General features: G+C 41.9%; 2 protein-coding genes across 2 annotated transcripts; one reads left to right on the forward strand and one right to left on the reverse strand.

Moving 5' to 3' along the window:
* The first annotated feature begins 8,519 nt into the window (after window positions 1-8,519).
* LOC125775147 (zinc finger protein 773) lies at window positions 8,520-14,611 on the forward strand. Its single transcript, XM_049445667.1, has 4 exons — window positions 8,520-10,887; window positions 13,632-13,908; window positions 13,991-14,091; window positions 14,178-14,611. Exons 1-4 carry the CDS (start codon window positions 9,610-9,612, stop codon window positions 14,445-14,447), a joined length of 1,926 nt encoding a protein of 641 aa, XP_049301624.1. The 5' UTR covers window positions 8,520-9,609; the 3' UTR covers window positions 14,448-14,611.
* Window positions 14,612-14,721: 110 nt separating this feature from the next.
* Window positions 14,722-17,137, reverse strand: LOC125775125 (serine/threonine-protein kinase RIO3). Its single transcript, XM_049445629.1, has 2 exons — window positions 15,538-17,137; window positions 14,722-15,467 (listed from the first exon to the last, which is right to left on the reverse strand). Exons 1-2 carry the CDS (start codon window positions 16,987-16,989, stop codon window positions 15,150-15,152), a joined length of 1,770 nt encoding a protein of 589 aa, XP_049301586.1. The 5' UTR covers window positions 16,990-17,137; the 3' UTR covers window positions 14,722-15,149.
* Between the last annotated feature and the right edge of the window lie 221 nt (window positions 17,138-17,358).

The following is a 17,358-nucleotide window of genomic DNA, read 5'->3' on the forward strand; positions in this document are numbered from 1 at the left end:
TTTCATCGTCTCTTTCGATGTCGCCGTCGATAAATGTTTACGTCCTCGTAGACGTCCCCCTCCTGGTCGTAGATTTCAATCCACAAACACACACAGACACGCATACACAGGTACCGAAAGACGTCCTAAAGCACGTCAATAGACTTGTACTTCCAATTCTCATTTGCCGTGTGGCGTTAATGGCAAGTGATGATATAAATTATTGTAATTGATCCCGAAAGCAATTACCGATCGCTCGTAATTATCGTTTCATTCACAGGTTCCCTTTTTCCTTTGCGCGACGACCTGTGCCATCTTTTCGCGCACTTTCCTTCGGCACCGATCTTGGCGGATTGCCGGTTCGAACTAGTTTCTTTTCTCCTAGAACAAGTTACCTTTTGCGCTTTGCCATTTGAATACGCTGCATCTGGAGTACATGAACATGAGCGGTGCGGCCGTGTGCCCGCCGGGGGACCCGAGCTTCGTGTTGTTCGTTGCTAATGATCACGGTACAGCGTCAACACATGCAGGACGACAACCGGACGCATGGTGGTGCGATCGATACATGACGCCGCCCGCTTGTAGATCGTTGTTGCCGCACAAAACATGCCACGCAGCATGACGATTGCCGTTCATCATTGTTGCACCTCGTGTCAGGCCGTGGGGCGCTTCGGTGCACTTCATTAGTGTGTAGCCGACGTTATGCGCACAGGTTTCGTGAGGGAAGCAGAAGGTTTGGAGGGTTAGATCGTTCCTTCTCCAGACATCATAATCCGGGGCGGAGATTCGCCAATTGATACGAGCACCGTACACACACCGTACTGTCGCAAAGCCCTCAACAGGCTTCGGGTGCTGATTTATGGAACGATCGGTAATCAATCATTTGCTACCGTGTGCTACCACCCTGACCACGGTGATGATTTGTGTGTCACCATATGAGCAGCTGGTGGTACTGTATCGCGCGATCGCATCACTCACCCTGCTGCACCGTGCATATGAGGTTGTGGGTAAACAAATAATTTAACCTACAACCGTATTAATAGTGCGCCCAGGTGAGCTCATTAACATTTCTGTCGTTAATTTAATTACACCCTAATGGTGGTATCCTGCACCGACTGGAAAGGGGTGCGTTTTGTCTTCCCCTCATTCGCTTCGTCTGATTTCATTCTGCCACACCACCCTCCCATCTTTCCGCTCCCTTATCACCCGAGGTCCTTATCGCGCGGCCGCTTCTTTACTGCTTTAGGTGCTGCAAAGACAAAGTTTCTCGCATCACATCACGTCACCCCGTCAGCTCACCCGGTGTTCCGTTGGGTTGATTGACAAAGTACAGTTGTGCGTCTGCGTAGACGTAGCAATTTGCATAGATTCTGCAGCGACAAATGTGTGGTTGTTGGTTGCTGTTGCAGGCGAACGACATCGCGTTTCTGCATTCTGCACTCTGCGTCTCAGATCAGCACCAAAGCAAAAAAGATCGAGGCCGATGGAATATGACAAATGTGCTTTGCATTCGCATGACCACTCTTGGGGTGATGTTCACTGTCTTCTCTTTGCTCTCCTTCCCGATTTCCACCGCTTCTGCCGTAGGTGCAACATAGTACACGTCCACACAGCATCGTGCAACCTATCACTACCGCACAAGCACAAGAAATGAATAGCAATAAACAACAAAAACCACACGAGAAATACAATGTTTGTTTTGTCTCTTGTTTTTTTTTTTTTGGTAAAATTCGTGTGACGTGTCACGAGTGAAATCGGCGATGAAAACATTTTGTCTCATAATTAAGTGCATGATGCATGAGCCTGCTGACAAATTGTGGCGCCTTGTGGTGGAATCTGTAATGTGATATTTTGTAGACCGTTGGGCAACATGAAAACTAAACATGCGCTAAATAGCGAATGGGGAGTCTTTACGGAATTCGGGGGGATCTTTTTTTTTAAATTTGATTTCCTTTTTTTATGTTAAAAAATTTCCCTTGATGGGGTTTTGATTTGTTTAGCAAAAATAAGAATAATATGTCTTCAATTCATATGAAATCGCAAAAAAAAATGCAATACATCTACTTTTAATAAATTACTTCTTTCGAAATATATCTGATACGAATTGTATAACTTGTATTAGTTCAACACGTATATTAATTATTGCTTTTCTACATTTCCTTTAATTTAGTCAAGTATAACGACATGGAGCCCGGAGGTGCGCCAGGTGTAATAATGAGCGCCGATCCTCACGGTAGGACCGGGTTCAAATCAAATCCGCACCATCTTCCCGTAACAAGGACTGACTATCCTGCTATGTGGTAAAAAAGTCGTGACACGGCCTGACCGTTCTTAAGAAGCAAAAAAAAATTGTTTCGACATTTTATATTGAATTTCTTACTAACTTTAATTTTATTTTTAACGATTTTTGTATTAATATCTTACCACAACTCAATCGGTTTTTCAGTTTTTTAATCAATTTACATTTATCAATTATCAAGGGCTAAACATTTGAATGATTGCTACATCCCATTTACTTCTGTTCCCTAACAAATAGCTTTTAGTTACCGAATGACCTTCAATCGTAGTATTTCAACCTGATGATACTTCGAGGCACAATGCAAACTTTTGTTTTGGAGTGGCATTCATTATAGCATGTATCTGTTGTGGCCAACAGATACGAGGTCAACCCCAATACGAGGTGGTGCAGACTGATAATGTTGTTATAAATCCATTGCTAATTTTGATTAGCAACTCTAAGAAAAATTAATAAGTGCTTAAGTAATGTTTTGACATCAAACAAGCTGGTATATTAACAAAAAAAATGGACCAAAGATACAAGGAGATTAAAGCAAATTGCGAAATCCCCACAAATGCAATTATACCCTGGACCTAATTAATTAATATGAAAGCAACATTAATTTTTTCATAAAAATTCAAGGTTAGTTTTTCAAATAGAAGGAATTAGAGAACTTCTTTCCAAAACAAATTTAGATGACAATTTTAACAAATTTAGATGACAAATTTAGAATTCAGATGCAGCGAGCCTATGTGCCTATGTGCAGATTTTGTTTTTAATATCTAACTACACCTAAGGATATGTGAGAGATATGTAAGTTTTAGTCAAATGGTATGAAAAAACCAAATGACAAATCTTAACAAATGATTAGATGATTACAGATTAAACGATGATTAGATGCTGAGAAGAATTTTAAGAATTTAATTCAACACCGAACTGATAATAACAATCAAAATTACACTTCGATTTGTCAAATTTTCAAAGTATTAAAATATAGATAACAATAAATAAAGAAGAAATAAGTTGAAGAAGCGACAGTGAATATAAGAAGTTTTTAAAATGTCCGTCTGCATACAATGTCTAATTTTATGACAATCTATCATCATTGATGTTACTTTTAGTAATAGTTTTCCTCTCTTATTCTTTGAAGGGTAATGTTATCTTAATGATCCTATCGTATTATAGTTAATTAAAAAAACTCACCCAAAAAAAAGCTAACAATTGCGACAACTAGTACAATACCCGCCCGAATGATTAGATACGATTTATGTGGCTTTCAAAAGCAATGTTTGTTTTTCTAACCACAAACAAATATACAAACACACACACGGACACACACATTTACACACTTATTAACCCCATGCACCTCAACGAACGGCTGTCCGATGCAAATAGAGTTAATAAATTTGCTGCTAAGCACCCCATAGCGCCCATTGCCAGATAAACCCGCGACGCGTACCCATCAACTGACGCTAACGGCAGGAAACCCCGTCGGGTTGAAATTAAATGTTTTATCGAACCGCCGGCACTTCAAAATTTCATTCGTTCGTACACACATAGGACTTAACACCCGGCAGCCATTGCAACGAGCCGAGGTTGGCCACCGGGCTAGGATCGTTTTTCCGGCCACGCTGACGGAAAGGTGACAAAAATCGACTTGGGTGTCAGCAGATTTTGACATCCGATACCACCAACAACGAAATCTTTTTTTTTCGGTGACTCGCACCACAAAGCTCTAGCACACACGCGCTAATCGTGTCGTTGCCTTCCTGTCATAATCATAACGCTCGCCAAGATGCCCAAAAGTGGAATGCCATCGGAAGGGGTTAACCGGGTGGTAAGCTGCACACCGGAATCATCCCGAGAATTCAATAAAATAAACATATCTACAAGGTGGAACGCAAAGGTTTCAGACCCCCGGGACCCGCAGCTGGAACCCGCCCAGCAGCCCTGCTGTGCTTACGGTAGTATCGTATTCATAATTTAATGTGTTTGATCGTTACCGGCGAATGTTTCGATCCATGTCAAATACGCACCCGGCAGCCCACCTAGCTGGGCGGATTTTGGTTTGCTCCGAAAAACGTGCAATCCCGATTGCCGACAGATCGTGTAGTTGACGACGCTTGGCTTCGTGGCGAATTTTCAATGAAAACGCAAAACAATCGGCATGCAATCAGCTACCCAACATACACAGCTTCTTATATCCGATTAACAGGGAAGAGGTAGCAGAACGCTAATTGATTGAAACGGTGCTCTAGGGAAGCATGACGGTCTCATGCTGTTCCCATAAAATACGCATGATTATCGAGTGGCATCTCTCTCTCGCTCTGCATACCTCCTTATCCAGATGCCTTTACCGACAGTGTATGGGCGTAGAATGAATTGAATTTAGAATGAAAGAAAATATTAACAGAAAACTTCTCCGTTATCGACGCAAGCAGTTATTGATTCCGTCGGGCAAAAACCAAACCAAACCAAAGCGTCGATCACACCCGGGTACCGTATGACAGTTGAGATCGCACATTTAAGCAGCCGTTTGACACCAACGCAGGTGGTACCGTGTATGGAAGATGTTGCCTTCTACTGATCTACATTTGCATAATCCGACCCGATGGCCAAAGCAACGCCTTCTTCGACTGGGCAGGCTGAAAGCAAAACAGTGTTCCGAAAGGTGGAGATCGAATAAGACGTCTCTTACCGAAACACGCATCCTTTACGAAAGCTCACGTGCGGTCATTAAAAAATGTTTAACAATTCACACGGCTTACGAAACATTTGGCCGTAAACAAACAGAAAACAGCTAAACGGTTAGCTTTCAAACAATGATTCTGATGGTTGGAGCATTTGTAAATATTACCCAAAAGTTTGACCTCGTGCTAGACATTCTGCGTCCAAATTTTTGGCACATTTCGCACTCCGTTGACCATGGAAGCTGTGCTATTTTCGGCAAGCTCCAGACAAAACGCATAACAAACAATCAGAACAATTGTTGCAGTTTTATACAACCGCGCCATCTGCCAGTTGGGCGTCAAACTGGACGCCAACGTGCGTAACTGTTCAACACGTAGAAAATAAAAAATAAAACAAAAAATCCCGTACTACCATCTTTACCCACCCAATATCTCTAATTTAGTCGTCATTTTGACAGCAGTTTTAGTCACATCGCACGCGAAAGTGAAAGCCCCAAACGGCCTAACAGTCCCACCGATTGTTGCCCCAAGGAACGGTTCACGCTGGCAGACACGGTTACGATCTTTCGAATTCCGTGCCCGGATGAATAGGTCAGGGCAGCACGGCCATACGGTCGGAAGAAAAGTGACAAAAATTATTTCATTAACATCGCGGCTCATCCACGAAACTCAGCGCTGCAAAACTGGTCGATTTTTTTTGTTTTGGGGATACTCTTAGCACAATGGGGTTTTGTTTTAGCGCCGATGGCAGGGAATATGTGGGTTTCGTTTTCGCGCTCTATCGACTGTGAAATACGATACCGACACACTCTTCAGACGATCCTCGAAACTGTGCATTTTTGTGGTTCGTTTCTTCAACAACATTTCACCAGGAAAACGCGTATCCTTGTGCAAAGTGACTCTGTTCGGTGGCGTTCGAAATCAACTCCAGTAGGTCTTTGAATCGTAATTTTACGCAAAACTCGAAAGAAAATTGATCCTTCCTTTTAAGCTCGCGCTCGTTGGTACATAAGTAACGGGCTAAATGTTTACTGCTCAACCGCTCATCGTTTGGCGGAACTTGGTGGTTCAGTACCGAAGCCCCCGCGTGGTTGATTAGAAATTCCAAAACGCTTTGACATTCGATAACATTCGATACAAACTCCTATGTGTAGCGCGCGAAAACAAAACCAGACAAAAAAAAAATACGCTACCTTACGTAGCCAATAAATTGTGTTTAGCTACTAGATATACAAATTAGCTTTTTCACCCCAAAGCGCTACATGAATACGCTTCCCATTAAACAATGGCCCCGGGGTCTAGCACCATCGGCGTATCGGATGACCATTTTTCCACCTTCCAAGATAGGACATTGTTAACTCGATTGTGGAAGGTGTCAAAACATGCTGTCCACTAAGCTGTGCACTGTCATTAGGATAGAGGGAGAGAGAGAGAGAGGAGAGAGAAAAAAATATCTATCTTGACATGACATCTTCTTAATAATCATTTGCAGGATGATTAGTATGGCAAAAAAAACCCAACCAACGTAAAAGTTCTAAAATTCCAAAATAAGTTAAACAATTTTACATTTTTTTTCTCAAAATAAAAAAAAAGTCACAGTTGACATTCTGGACATCTGCTTCAAAAATGTTTGCCAAGAAGCTTTTCATTGATCTCCCCAGCACAGTGGCGATTCTCCCTTCGAAGGTGGCAGCTTATCACTTATTTATTACGGTCGTTACATTTTATTTCCGTAAGCTCTTCCCGTAGAGCTATCGTATAACCAGTTGCTTCAGTTATCATTTCATTAGCTGAGCATATGTAGTATCAGCGAAAGGTTTCCCTGCGGTGCGGCAAATGAGCGCAAATCGCGTCACTCAAATGGATTTTTAAATAGGATCTTAATATGATCATAATTTAAAACGATCGTACAATTTATTTTTAATCCAACTTTCTATGTAGATATACAAATTGTCAAATGATTAAAGCTTGACAATTCTAAAGCTTTTATGCTTTTATGTTCAGTTCTTTTGCGTTGTCGGTTTTGTGTCTTGAAAACTATTTAAACTCCTTTTTTTGTTTCTAACCTCCCATGATGTTCTGGCGATGAACTTTTACACTTGTTTTCGATGCCGTTGTAAATTAAAACTTATCGTTTATCAAATTGAGTGACATTAGTTTTTACGATACTGCAGAATTGCGGCTGTGTGGTCGCTTTAGATTTCTAGCCGTAAAGTAAAAACTCACTGACCAAAATTTCAAATGCCACCCGAAGAAAGCAACAACTTCACTATCGTATTCTGATTCAAAGACAAAGCAAAAAAAAAGTAGTTTTGAAAACTTTGCGCACAGAAAAGATTGTTCGATTTTTTTTTGTGTATTTTTCTTTCGCGTTTTTTTGCGTGTTCCTTGTCTCAAAAATTATAACGTCAAAATGAGATCATAGATCAATGGAAATATGCAAAGCGCGCGCGACGAACCGAAAGCACATGCCCGCTTGTCGTGTATAACTCCAACAGTGTCATAAAGCCCACGTACCACAACGGTCAACCCCGATGGATAACGCTTCAATGTAAGGCACTAAAAATCTTCGATGAGGTTGCGGGCCAGGAAAAAAAACAAACAAAAATTCCCAACCGATCACAAGCACGGTCCAAACATGCGCGATCGATACCAACGAGCTGTCTTGATATCGTGCTCGCGAATGGGACAGGCACACGCACCGCCAAACGAGCGCTCGTTCAGGACGGTAAAGATCACCCGTCATTATCATCATCGTCACACCGGTGCCGATCATCCAATCATGTTTTGACGATTTCGAGTGTTGTGCTTTCCGTTCGAATAAATTCATATCGATACGACTCTTTCTTGCCTGTCGCCCTTCCTGCACCCCCGTACCAACCTTCCATCGATCGATCGGTGCGGGAGAAAAGCCATCATCGCACAAGAATGTCATCGATTCGTTGACAACGCGCAACCAACGATCGACCGAATGGTCGGTTCAATCCTACGCAAACCATGTTCGTGCGCGTCAAGGTAGAACGCATCCCCAGATTGCTCTCACCTGTGCCTGTGGTCTTTCGCGGCTCGTCTCGCTATCAGCTGCAGGCGATACAAATGCGATCACACAAGACAAAACACTCGTCGTTACACCGCGGAGTCGTCCACCTAACCGAAACCGAATCATCGCCGTAGTGTCCAATCGTCGCGAGATCACCGCGCTGGAGGTCCTCTCTCTGTCGGGTTCATTATTTTATTCATCCACACACACAGCCGTGCTCTCTTTCTGTGCCGCTGGTACGTAACGCTGCCCAGAAGCGAGGTGAGAAAATGACAAACGAAAGGCACCGATCGTACCTGTGCAGACCGGGTTAGTAGAAGGATCCTAGCACAATCCTCCTAAAGAACTGAAAGTAAATAAGTTTAATTGTGTAGTGGTATAAAATTGTTTCATGATTCATTTTATCAAAAAGTGAATCTTACTGATTTTGTAAAAAAATATAGTGTAATTAATTTTTGAAAGAAGAAAAATAATTTATCTAACTCTTAATGAAAATTATATGCAATACTATTTATTTATTGGACTTCGCACTCAAAACGATAAAATTTAACAAATCAGCAGATGAAATTCTATGAGTTCTATAAACTTTTCGATGTTTATCTTAGAAAATAAGTCTTATCTTACAAGATAAGTCCTCAATAAGAAGTTCATTCACATTATTTTACTTAAAAGAAAATTTTCCAACCATACCGAAGTGAGAATCCCAAGACAAAAAAAATTATGTCCGTGTAAAACCGTGTAAATAGCTACTTATTTTACAATTTTTTTCCGTAGTACTTGAGATTTAGACGAAATCTGTGTTTTCCCCCCAAAAAACACAATCGAATCGATTACGATACTTTTCCCACACACACGCTGAAGTCGCCTGTAGTGGGATACCGAGTTTCATTCATAGCGTTAGCGCCAATCTTTTCACGCGCAGCATCTTCTCTCGTGACACTTTTCTTCGTCCACTATCAACCACGGCACATCGGCACATTGCCCATCCAGCAGACGCAGAACCGTGCTATCCACGCTGGTGACAGAGACAGCCATGAATGGGAGAGCAACCGATGTCCGATAATGCCGAACGATGGAGCAGGCACCGGCACACACTACGGACGTAGGACAGACAGAGCACACAGCATCGCACCCATGTGGACCCCCGTGTGTGGCTGTGCGTTTGTCGTGGAGATGCAAAGAAAAACCCACCGCAGCCTAACAGATGATTCGGATGGGCTTAATCAAACAGTTTATCTAGGTAAACTGACGTTAATGGTTGGACACGCGCGTATCGCTCCGTGCTCCGTGTCCACGTTTGGTTCGCTACCGGGATTGCGCCAAACCTTAAGTCACCCGTGTGTGTGTGTGATCGTTCTGCTTTCCGATAAAGTTCAAAAAGGAAGTTCAATAACGCAAACGGTTTAGTAACAGACTTCCGAAATCGGGTTCGTCGCTTTATGCCTTTGCGTATGAGTCTTTTGTTTTACGACGCGTTTCGTCTATGAATCATATTTCTCGTGTGTTTGTGTGTGTTCGTATACGAGCTGATAAATGATAGCAAATCAAATTCGATTGTTTAAAAAAACATAGCGTGCGTGTGTGTGTGTTAGTTTTTTTTCGTGCCTTACATCCCTCCCAGTATGGGATTTAGTGACAATTGTAGCAAAATGAGTGATCTGAACCTATTGCCCAAAAAGCACACCAATTTCAGCATCGAGCGTATCCTGCTCAAACAAAGTGCCACCTCCCCGCCCGACGGTGGTCGTTCGTCCACGGCCATGTCACACTCACCTCAGCCCCATCTCGATCTGATCGAGCAGAAGGTGGATCTGACGGTTAAGACATGCCTGAAAATAGTTCAATCGGCCACCGACCGAACGGCCGCCGGAGCTACTTCCGCCTGTACAGTGACCTCGAAGAATGTCCTCCCTGTTGTGAGCACTTCGGGCGGCGGAACTTCTCTGGTGACCTCCGCTACCCAAGCACTTCTGCTTGCTGGCCCTCATCGACCACTGAACCGCGTTCTGGACAACCCTTGGTGCTCCCGTGGACCGCTCATGTTCGATCCCAAGCTCATCACTACCGGCCCCGCAGCAAACTTCGGCGCAGGCAGTATCAAACCGGCATCATCCCGAGGTGCCGTCGGCGATCCCGGTAGTCCCGGACTGCTGCCCACCGCATCGGCACCCTCCCCTTCAGCGTCCTCACCGTCGTCACTCATCAAAGCGGAAGTTGAGAGAAAAGTGGTGCTAAGCGCGTATGCTAATAATAGTGTAATTGAACGAAACAGATTATCTATCAATTATCCTTATCCGGTTGGACTGTTCAATGCATACGCGTCGGCAGCGGCTGTCGCAGCAGCGGCCGCTACCGTATCATCGGTTCACCACTACCAGCATCATAATCAACAGCGAGTGACCCCGTCAGCGACGATCACCCCGTCCGATGCTCTGCTTACCGCAAGTGCCGCATCGGCATCGATCATGTCGATGCATCAGCAGCAGCAGCAACAGCATAATCAGCATCATCCCCGTTCTGCAGGTTTGTCCGCTGCCGCCTTATTGGCCGGATCAGGTACAACTCCACTCGCAGCAAGTGCCGCACTGTTTAGCAGCTTCTATCAGCTACAGAAAAGCGATGAAAACCAGAACAGCATCTTCGATCAGGTTAGTGCCGAGGACGAAGGTGCATCGGACGGTGGTACAACGGTTACCTCCGGGGACGGTGGTAAGGATTCGAAAACGGATCTGCTACATGCGCACCATCTCCATCATCATCATCACCATCTTCATCATCATCATGAGCCGGGAAGCACGGGCATGACTGACGGTGGTACACTCTGCACGCTCATGTTTCCCGAGTGTTCGTATCAGTGTGCGATTTGTGACAAAATTTTTGGCAACCAGGACACGCTAATGGTAAGCGCTGTTTCACACAATAATTCAAACTTTATAACTTATGTAGCGGATATAAACACAGTCTGGTATGGTAATGTTGTGGTATTTCTATTAAAGGATTTATTTATTGTTCATCTGTCATATATTCAGTCTAACAAAGCAATATTCTGTATATAAAGATACAAAACTGAAAAATGAGATTTTCCACTACGTAAATTTATGATCTACATTCGTTGAACTTGCTTTGGTATAATTTAATTAAAACTACTTTTGCCATATTATACACTTGCCGTGATATATTTTCTTCTTCTTCTTCTTGGCTTAACGACCTCACAGGTCACGCCGGCCATTTCTGGCTTACTAGACTTATTTTTACCACGTAGCCGGATAGTCAGTCCTTGCTACGGGGGGACGGTCCGGATGGGATTTGAACCCGGTCCGGCCGTGTGGACTGGCGCCGTTTATCACATGCACCACCGAGCCGCCCCCGTGATATATTTTATAAACTTTTAATTCATTTTTTTCAAAAATTATGGAATGCTGTAAGAATGATCTAAAATAAATGTATTTCTACAGGGTGTTCGCAATAAATTTGACAGTTACCTGCCGAAAAAGACATAACAAATTTTCGGAAAAATTAATCATATATGAATTTTGTTTTGCAGAAAGAATAGTTTATAAAGTTCTCTCTCTCTCACACAGACTCTTGTTGGCTTTTAACGACCTCTAAGGTCACGCCATTTCTGGCCTACTAGCTTTCTAGCTTACTAGCGTAGCCGGATAGTCCTTACTATGGTAGAAGGTCCGGATGGACGCCGTTTATCACATACACCACCGGGCCGCCCTAATATTATAATTATTTATAATGTTATTTATAGGATTTATTCGAAATATCCGTCCTAGGCATCGATTAAGGCCTTGACCCGGCTCCGGAACGTGGAGCAAGCGCCGATAACCATGGCCCTGGGATATATTCTGGAAAAAAACAGCGAATAAATAATTTCAATTTATATACTAATTTTTTTAATTCTCTTGAGTGATCGAACCGATGAATAAGTTTATTCACACATAAAAATGGCTTACAATTTCATTCAAAGACAAATCCTTACTGGCTTGGTTCTGAAAGCTTGAATATCGATATATATTGGTGGTAAAATTAAGATGGGAATATGTAGGAGCAAAATACTACTTTTGAATAGATGTGAAATGAACGTCTTACTCGCTTAGGAATTCAAGGAAACGACGAAACGAAGGACGAAAAGAGCCTCGTTCTCGCGAGTTCCATTGACTAGCTCATAAAAGCCTATAAGTCTTTCGTAGAACTGTTGTGCCAGTAGTGGCAAGTTTAACTGTAAGGGAACTAAGCAGCCGCCAGAGAGCCCTGAACTAGCAAGTTTATAAAATCGTAACTATTTTTATAATTCAAACATTTCCTAGTGGCCCCGTTCACTTTTCCGCTTAGGCCACCCAGAAGTGTAAATTCGCTACCCGAATTTTTGTTTGTTTTTCTTTTCAACGTTGCAAGAATTATAGCACTCTAGAAATCAAGAATTCAAAATTTATCAAGTTATGCAAAAAAATTCGTTGAAGATCAAGTAGGAGTTTTATTAAATCAATTATTGTTTTAAGATAGTGTAGAATAACTAAAGAATAAGCAATACCTTCTTGCTCCACAACTGATAACAAATATCAAAACTTACCTCGACCGAAGAATAGCTCCTTGTAAAATTTTTCTATAGTATTAAAAAAATTGAGCAGTAACTAAAAAGTAATTTTAAACAGTAAGAAGTAAAAACATTATTAAAGAATTTAAATAGAAAAAAAGACTAAAAAAGTCAAAATGTTAGTGTGACGAACTTTCACACGAGAAACGCATGCGAACGAAGGAAGGCTATATCGAAATTAACAAAACGTTGATTAAGTTGTAGAGAAGCTGAATTATCATTCAATTAAGATTTAAGGATAATATACACCGAAGCGTCAGTGAAGCAAACAGAAATAACCAATCAAATATTAAACGATTTCCCGTCGCAAAGCTTACGATCCATTAATCCTTTGAAACCACTGCAGCAGTTAAAGCTGACATGGATGAAACAATACTGAAATAAAAAAACACAAAACAAAGAATATGAAGACACAACATCACACAAAAAAACTTTTATAAACCATCTTCAAACTGAAATCTCTTATATTGGTCGTCATAGCTCGATCACCTCAAGACGATTGTATATCATTCAAAACACAGTCACATTTAATTGATCGTTGGACATCGCATTAAAAAAACAGCGATTAACGTTATTGGCTGTACCAATGCTACTAATGGATTGATTAATAACAAATTAGCAACTATTAATAAAATTGTTCTAATCCATCCTGACCAGATGTGTTTATTAGCTATTTTTTTATTCTAACTGTAATGTTTGCAACAAAAAATTGTTACTTCATAAATGATGCATAAAGTAATTTCTCTTGGGTACTACCAGCAAAGTTTTATCTTCTTTCTGAAATTGTAAAAAAATATATCTTGAATAGCTCAACGATCTATGCCCTATATGTATATTTAAAGTAATAGCATTATAATTTAATAAAGGCTAATAATCAATAAGAGGGGATACTTCTGGCATTAGCACAGAACTTCTTTTAATAAAAAATACTAATTAACATACTAAGAAACAAATATGAAATAAATATAATACTAACTAAAATTATTGTTAAATACTTAAAAGCAATAAGATTTAAATGTTTGTTTTATTTTTATCAACTAGACACATGAAAAGAGTCACAAAACACCGCGCTTCGAGTGTGAAGAGTGTGGCAAAGGATTTTCCCAGCTGCGTAACTACAAATATCACGTGTCGGTGCACCGTGGGACTAAGGAATTTGCCGCCAAATGCCCGGAGTGTGGGAAAATGTTCAACGATAAAGGCTACCTGAGCAGCCATCTGAAGATACATCGGAACAAAAAGGAATACTCATGTCCACACTGTCCAAAATCGTTCAACCAACGGGTGGCATTTAATATGCATGTCCGCATACACACAGGTATGAAACGTGTAAAGTTACTGTTAAATGGTTGACAAAAAGTTTATAAAAAATATTTTTTTGTCTTTTTTGTCCTAACAAGGTGTTAAACCACACAAATGCAATGAATGTGGAAAACGCTTTTCTCGAAAAATGCTACTCAAACAGCATCTGCGCACCCATTCAGGAGAAAAGCCTTACCAGGTAATTAACAATTACTTCCATAAATGGCCGTGTTTTACACCTCTTTTCCTCTTTTCACCCCTCCTCTCCTTGTCTTCTTTCCCCAGTGTTCCGTTTGTGGGAAAAGCTTTGCTGATCGGAGCAACATGACGCTGCATCATCGATTGCATTCCGGCATCAAACCATTCGCGTGTCCTATCTGCCCAAAAGCGTTCACCAAAAAACATCATCTCAAGACCCATCTCAACTATCACACCGGCTACAAACCGTACAAGTGTCCGCACCCGAACTGTGGACAAAGCTTCACCCAATCGAGCAACATGCGGACACATGCCAAGAAGTGTCAATTTAAACCACCGGATTCTGAATTCGTTTGATTGAATGAATGAAGAGAGAGGGAGAGAGAGAGAGAGGGGGAGAGAGATAAACGTCCTTGCTGGTGGGTGGCAAATCAGAGGTGATATTCTATTTTAGCGCGACTGCCTTAGTTGTGAAGATGTAGCAAATGATTCATAATTTATTTACCCGAAATAAATATTATATTGTTGAGAAATATTTTGTAGCAGCGTTCTGTTGATTATCATGACACATCACGGATACCGACACTTCCAACTTAAAGGTGGAATACATAAAAAATTACTCTCCGGTGTGTTTTTTATTTCACCACAAAATGTATTTATTTTATACACATGCAAATCTTACGCAACCGAAACCATTTGGTTAAATGATTGAAGTTTTACTTCATGTAATGAAATTTGTATGTTCGTGCGAATGCATGTATCAGGAAATAAATTGAATTTAATAAAAAAAACTGATAAATTTCTTTTTTTTTGCAAAGACCAAAAGCATTGATAGCTGAACGCATCAACAATTTTGAGAGGTTGCAAAATCTTTTTAACAAAGAAAACTATTATTCAAGCTGAAACAAAACAGTCCGAATCCGAAAAAAGGTTTTTTTTTTAGAGAAGTAACATATTCTTTGGACTTATGACTGTTATGAAGCTGACGTACCTAGCTTCAGACACATTGCTGCTGTAGAAAAATATGTTCCTCTAGAAGCTTTTGTTACTAGTACGCATTTAAGCAACGGCAGTGACTTCCTCCTGCAACGCTACTTCGTCATCCGAGGAACAAACACCAGTGTTTGGGTTGGTTGGATGACCCTTCGGCTTACTGTTTTCTTCCGCCAATGACCATGCAAACTCGAACGGGTATCGCATCGGTTTAAACTTTTCCGGCGTGTCGTCATCAACCATGGAAACGATGTGTGCCGGTTCTCCCTTCATGTGTATCCTTTCCAGAATGGCAGCATTGTGCGATAGCGGATCCAATCCCGTTATATCGAAGAAAAGATCTTCCTTGCTTTTCACATCGGCAACGCCTCGTTTTGAGAAGAACTAAAACAAAGATACAAAAACCGTTTAATATAATCTGTAAGCGAAACTGCGCGAAAGAACAAATACTTACGGTGCTAATATTATCGCAGTCCCTCATTAAAAATTCCAACGCACCAGGATGACCCGGTTCCACGGATTGCGCAACATCGATAATCCAGCAGTGATTGTCGTGCATCAGTATGTTATACTCGGACAGATCCGCATGTACCAGGCGAGCTTCCTTGTACAGCTTGTGCATGATCTCTACGACCTCCAGGTACGCATCCTTTAACTGTCGATCCGAAAGAATGGCCTCTTTTAACTTCGGTGCCGGTATCATATTCTCCCCAATAAATTCCATCACCAGCACATTCTTCTTCAGTGCCACTATCTTCGGACAGAGGATCCCTGCACGCTGAATCCGATTCAAGTTTCGCAGTTCCTTCTCTGCCCACATGTTGATGACGGTACGTGCGTTTTGCTTCGAAAACCGGCCCGCAAATCGGAAATCATCCTTTATGTACCGATCACGCTGCTTGAACTCATTCAGCGTCGTACTGAACACCTTGATGGCAACTTCCTTCGGTGGGCTCGGTTCATCCTCGCTGAGGTTCGGGTTATATGGGTCGGTCTCGGCATGCAATATAACGGCTTCCTTACCCGTAGATATCACACCATCGATCGACTCTAGCAGCTGATTGTTGATCCACTTATACAGAATTAAGCGCGTCGGTTCATCCAAACCCATCTCGGCGGTAGCAATGTTTTCCTTCCTGTCCTGTGCTTTGTGTTTCATTTTGGTCGCTTTCTTCGAGTGGGACTTGAGCTGGTTAAATACTTTGTTGGATAGTTTCATGTCAAAGCCGGCCGCATCGCCGGTGGAAAACTCCGGTGGAAAAGACATCACTTTACACGCGTTGCTGCGGCCGCTAATGTCCAGATTGTGTTTCGTTAACATTTCCCCTTGCTCGTTCAATCGAAAGCCGACTCGGGGTAGTAGCTTTTGTTCCTTCTCGTTCGTCTCAAACCTATCCCAGTCCGCTTTTTGGTCCACAGGAATTTCATCCGGTTCCTCGTACGTCAGCTCTTCTGGAATCATTCGATAGTTTTTATACGATACCTTCACCTTCGAATCCTTGTTGCGATGATTTTCCTCTCGTTTGATTTGCTCATCGTATTCGGCATCAAACTGTGCCTGCAACATTTGCGCTATGACTGCGTCGGAATCAATCTCCTTCTGATCCGCCTGTTCGATTGCCCGCAACACATCGTCAGGGATATCGACCAACCGTTTCCCTGGATCGATCGCACGGGAACAACCGGCCACCGGTTCATCGCATTCGTCCGTCACTGCAACCGGCACACTCTTCGGGGACGACGGTCCTGGTTCCAGTTGCAATTTAGATGAAGACTCTTGCGGTTCGACTGGCACCAGGAGTGCTGGACTTTGCTTCGCTTGTAGCTCACGAGCAAATTCTTCTGACATGATCTCTTGTAGATCCACTGCCGCGACGGGTTGAATTTTAGCCCACGGGGAAGACATTTTGTGCTGGGTTTGCTAAAAGCTGACTTACGATACTTAACAACGAAATAGTTACGTACAGTTACGAAAACGGTATGAATCAAATAGGCTACTGCTAGGTGTAAAAATATGACGAAATAGCCTGGCCTGTCGAAATGTGGTGGCCGAAGAAAAGTGAAAAAGACGTTTGACAATATAAACAAAGCATTTATTATGACACTTCTCTGGCAACACTGTTTTTCTCAAGCTATAATTACACTATGCCAAAATGGGATCAAAACACTTCGATTTTTTACAGTTTTTAAAAAGTTACGTGAATATAAATACACAAGTAAAATGAAGTGAAGAGTTTTAATAATTTGAAAAAAAATACTGTCTTACTTAGCTTTT

This window comes from Anopheles funestus, chromosome 2RL (assembly GCF_943734845.2).
Source record: "Anopheles funestus chromosome 2RL, idAnoFuneDA-416_04, whole genome shotgun sequence".
Taxonomy (NCBI): Eukaryota; Metazoa; Arthropoda; class Insecta; order Diptera; family Culicidae; genus Anopheles; species Anopheles funestus.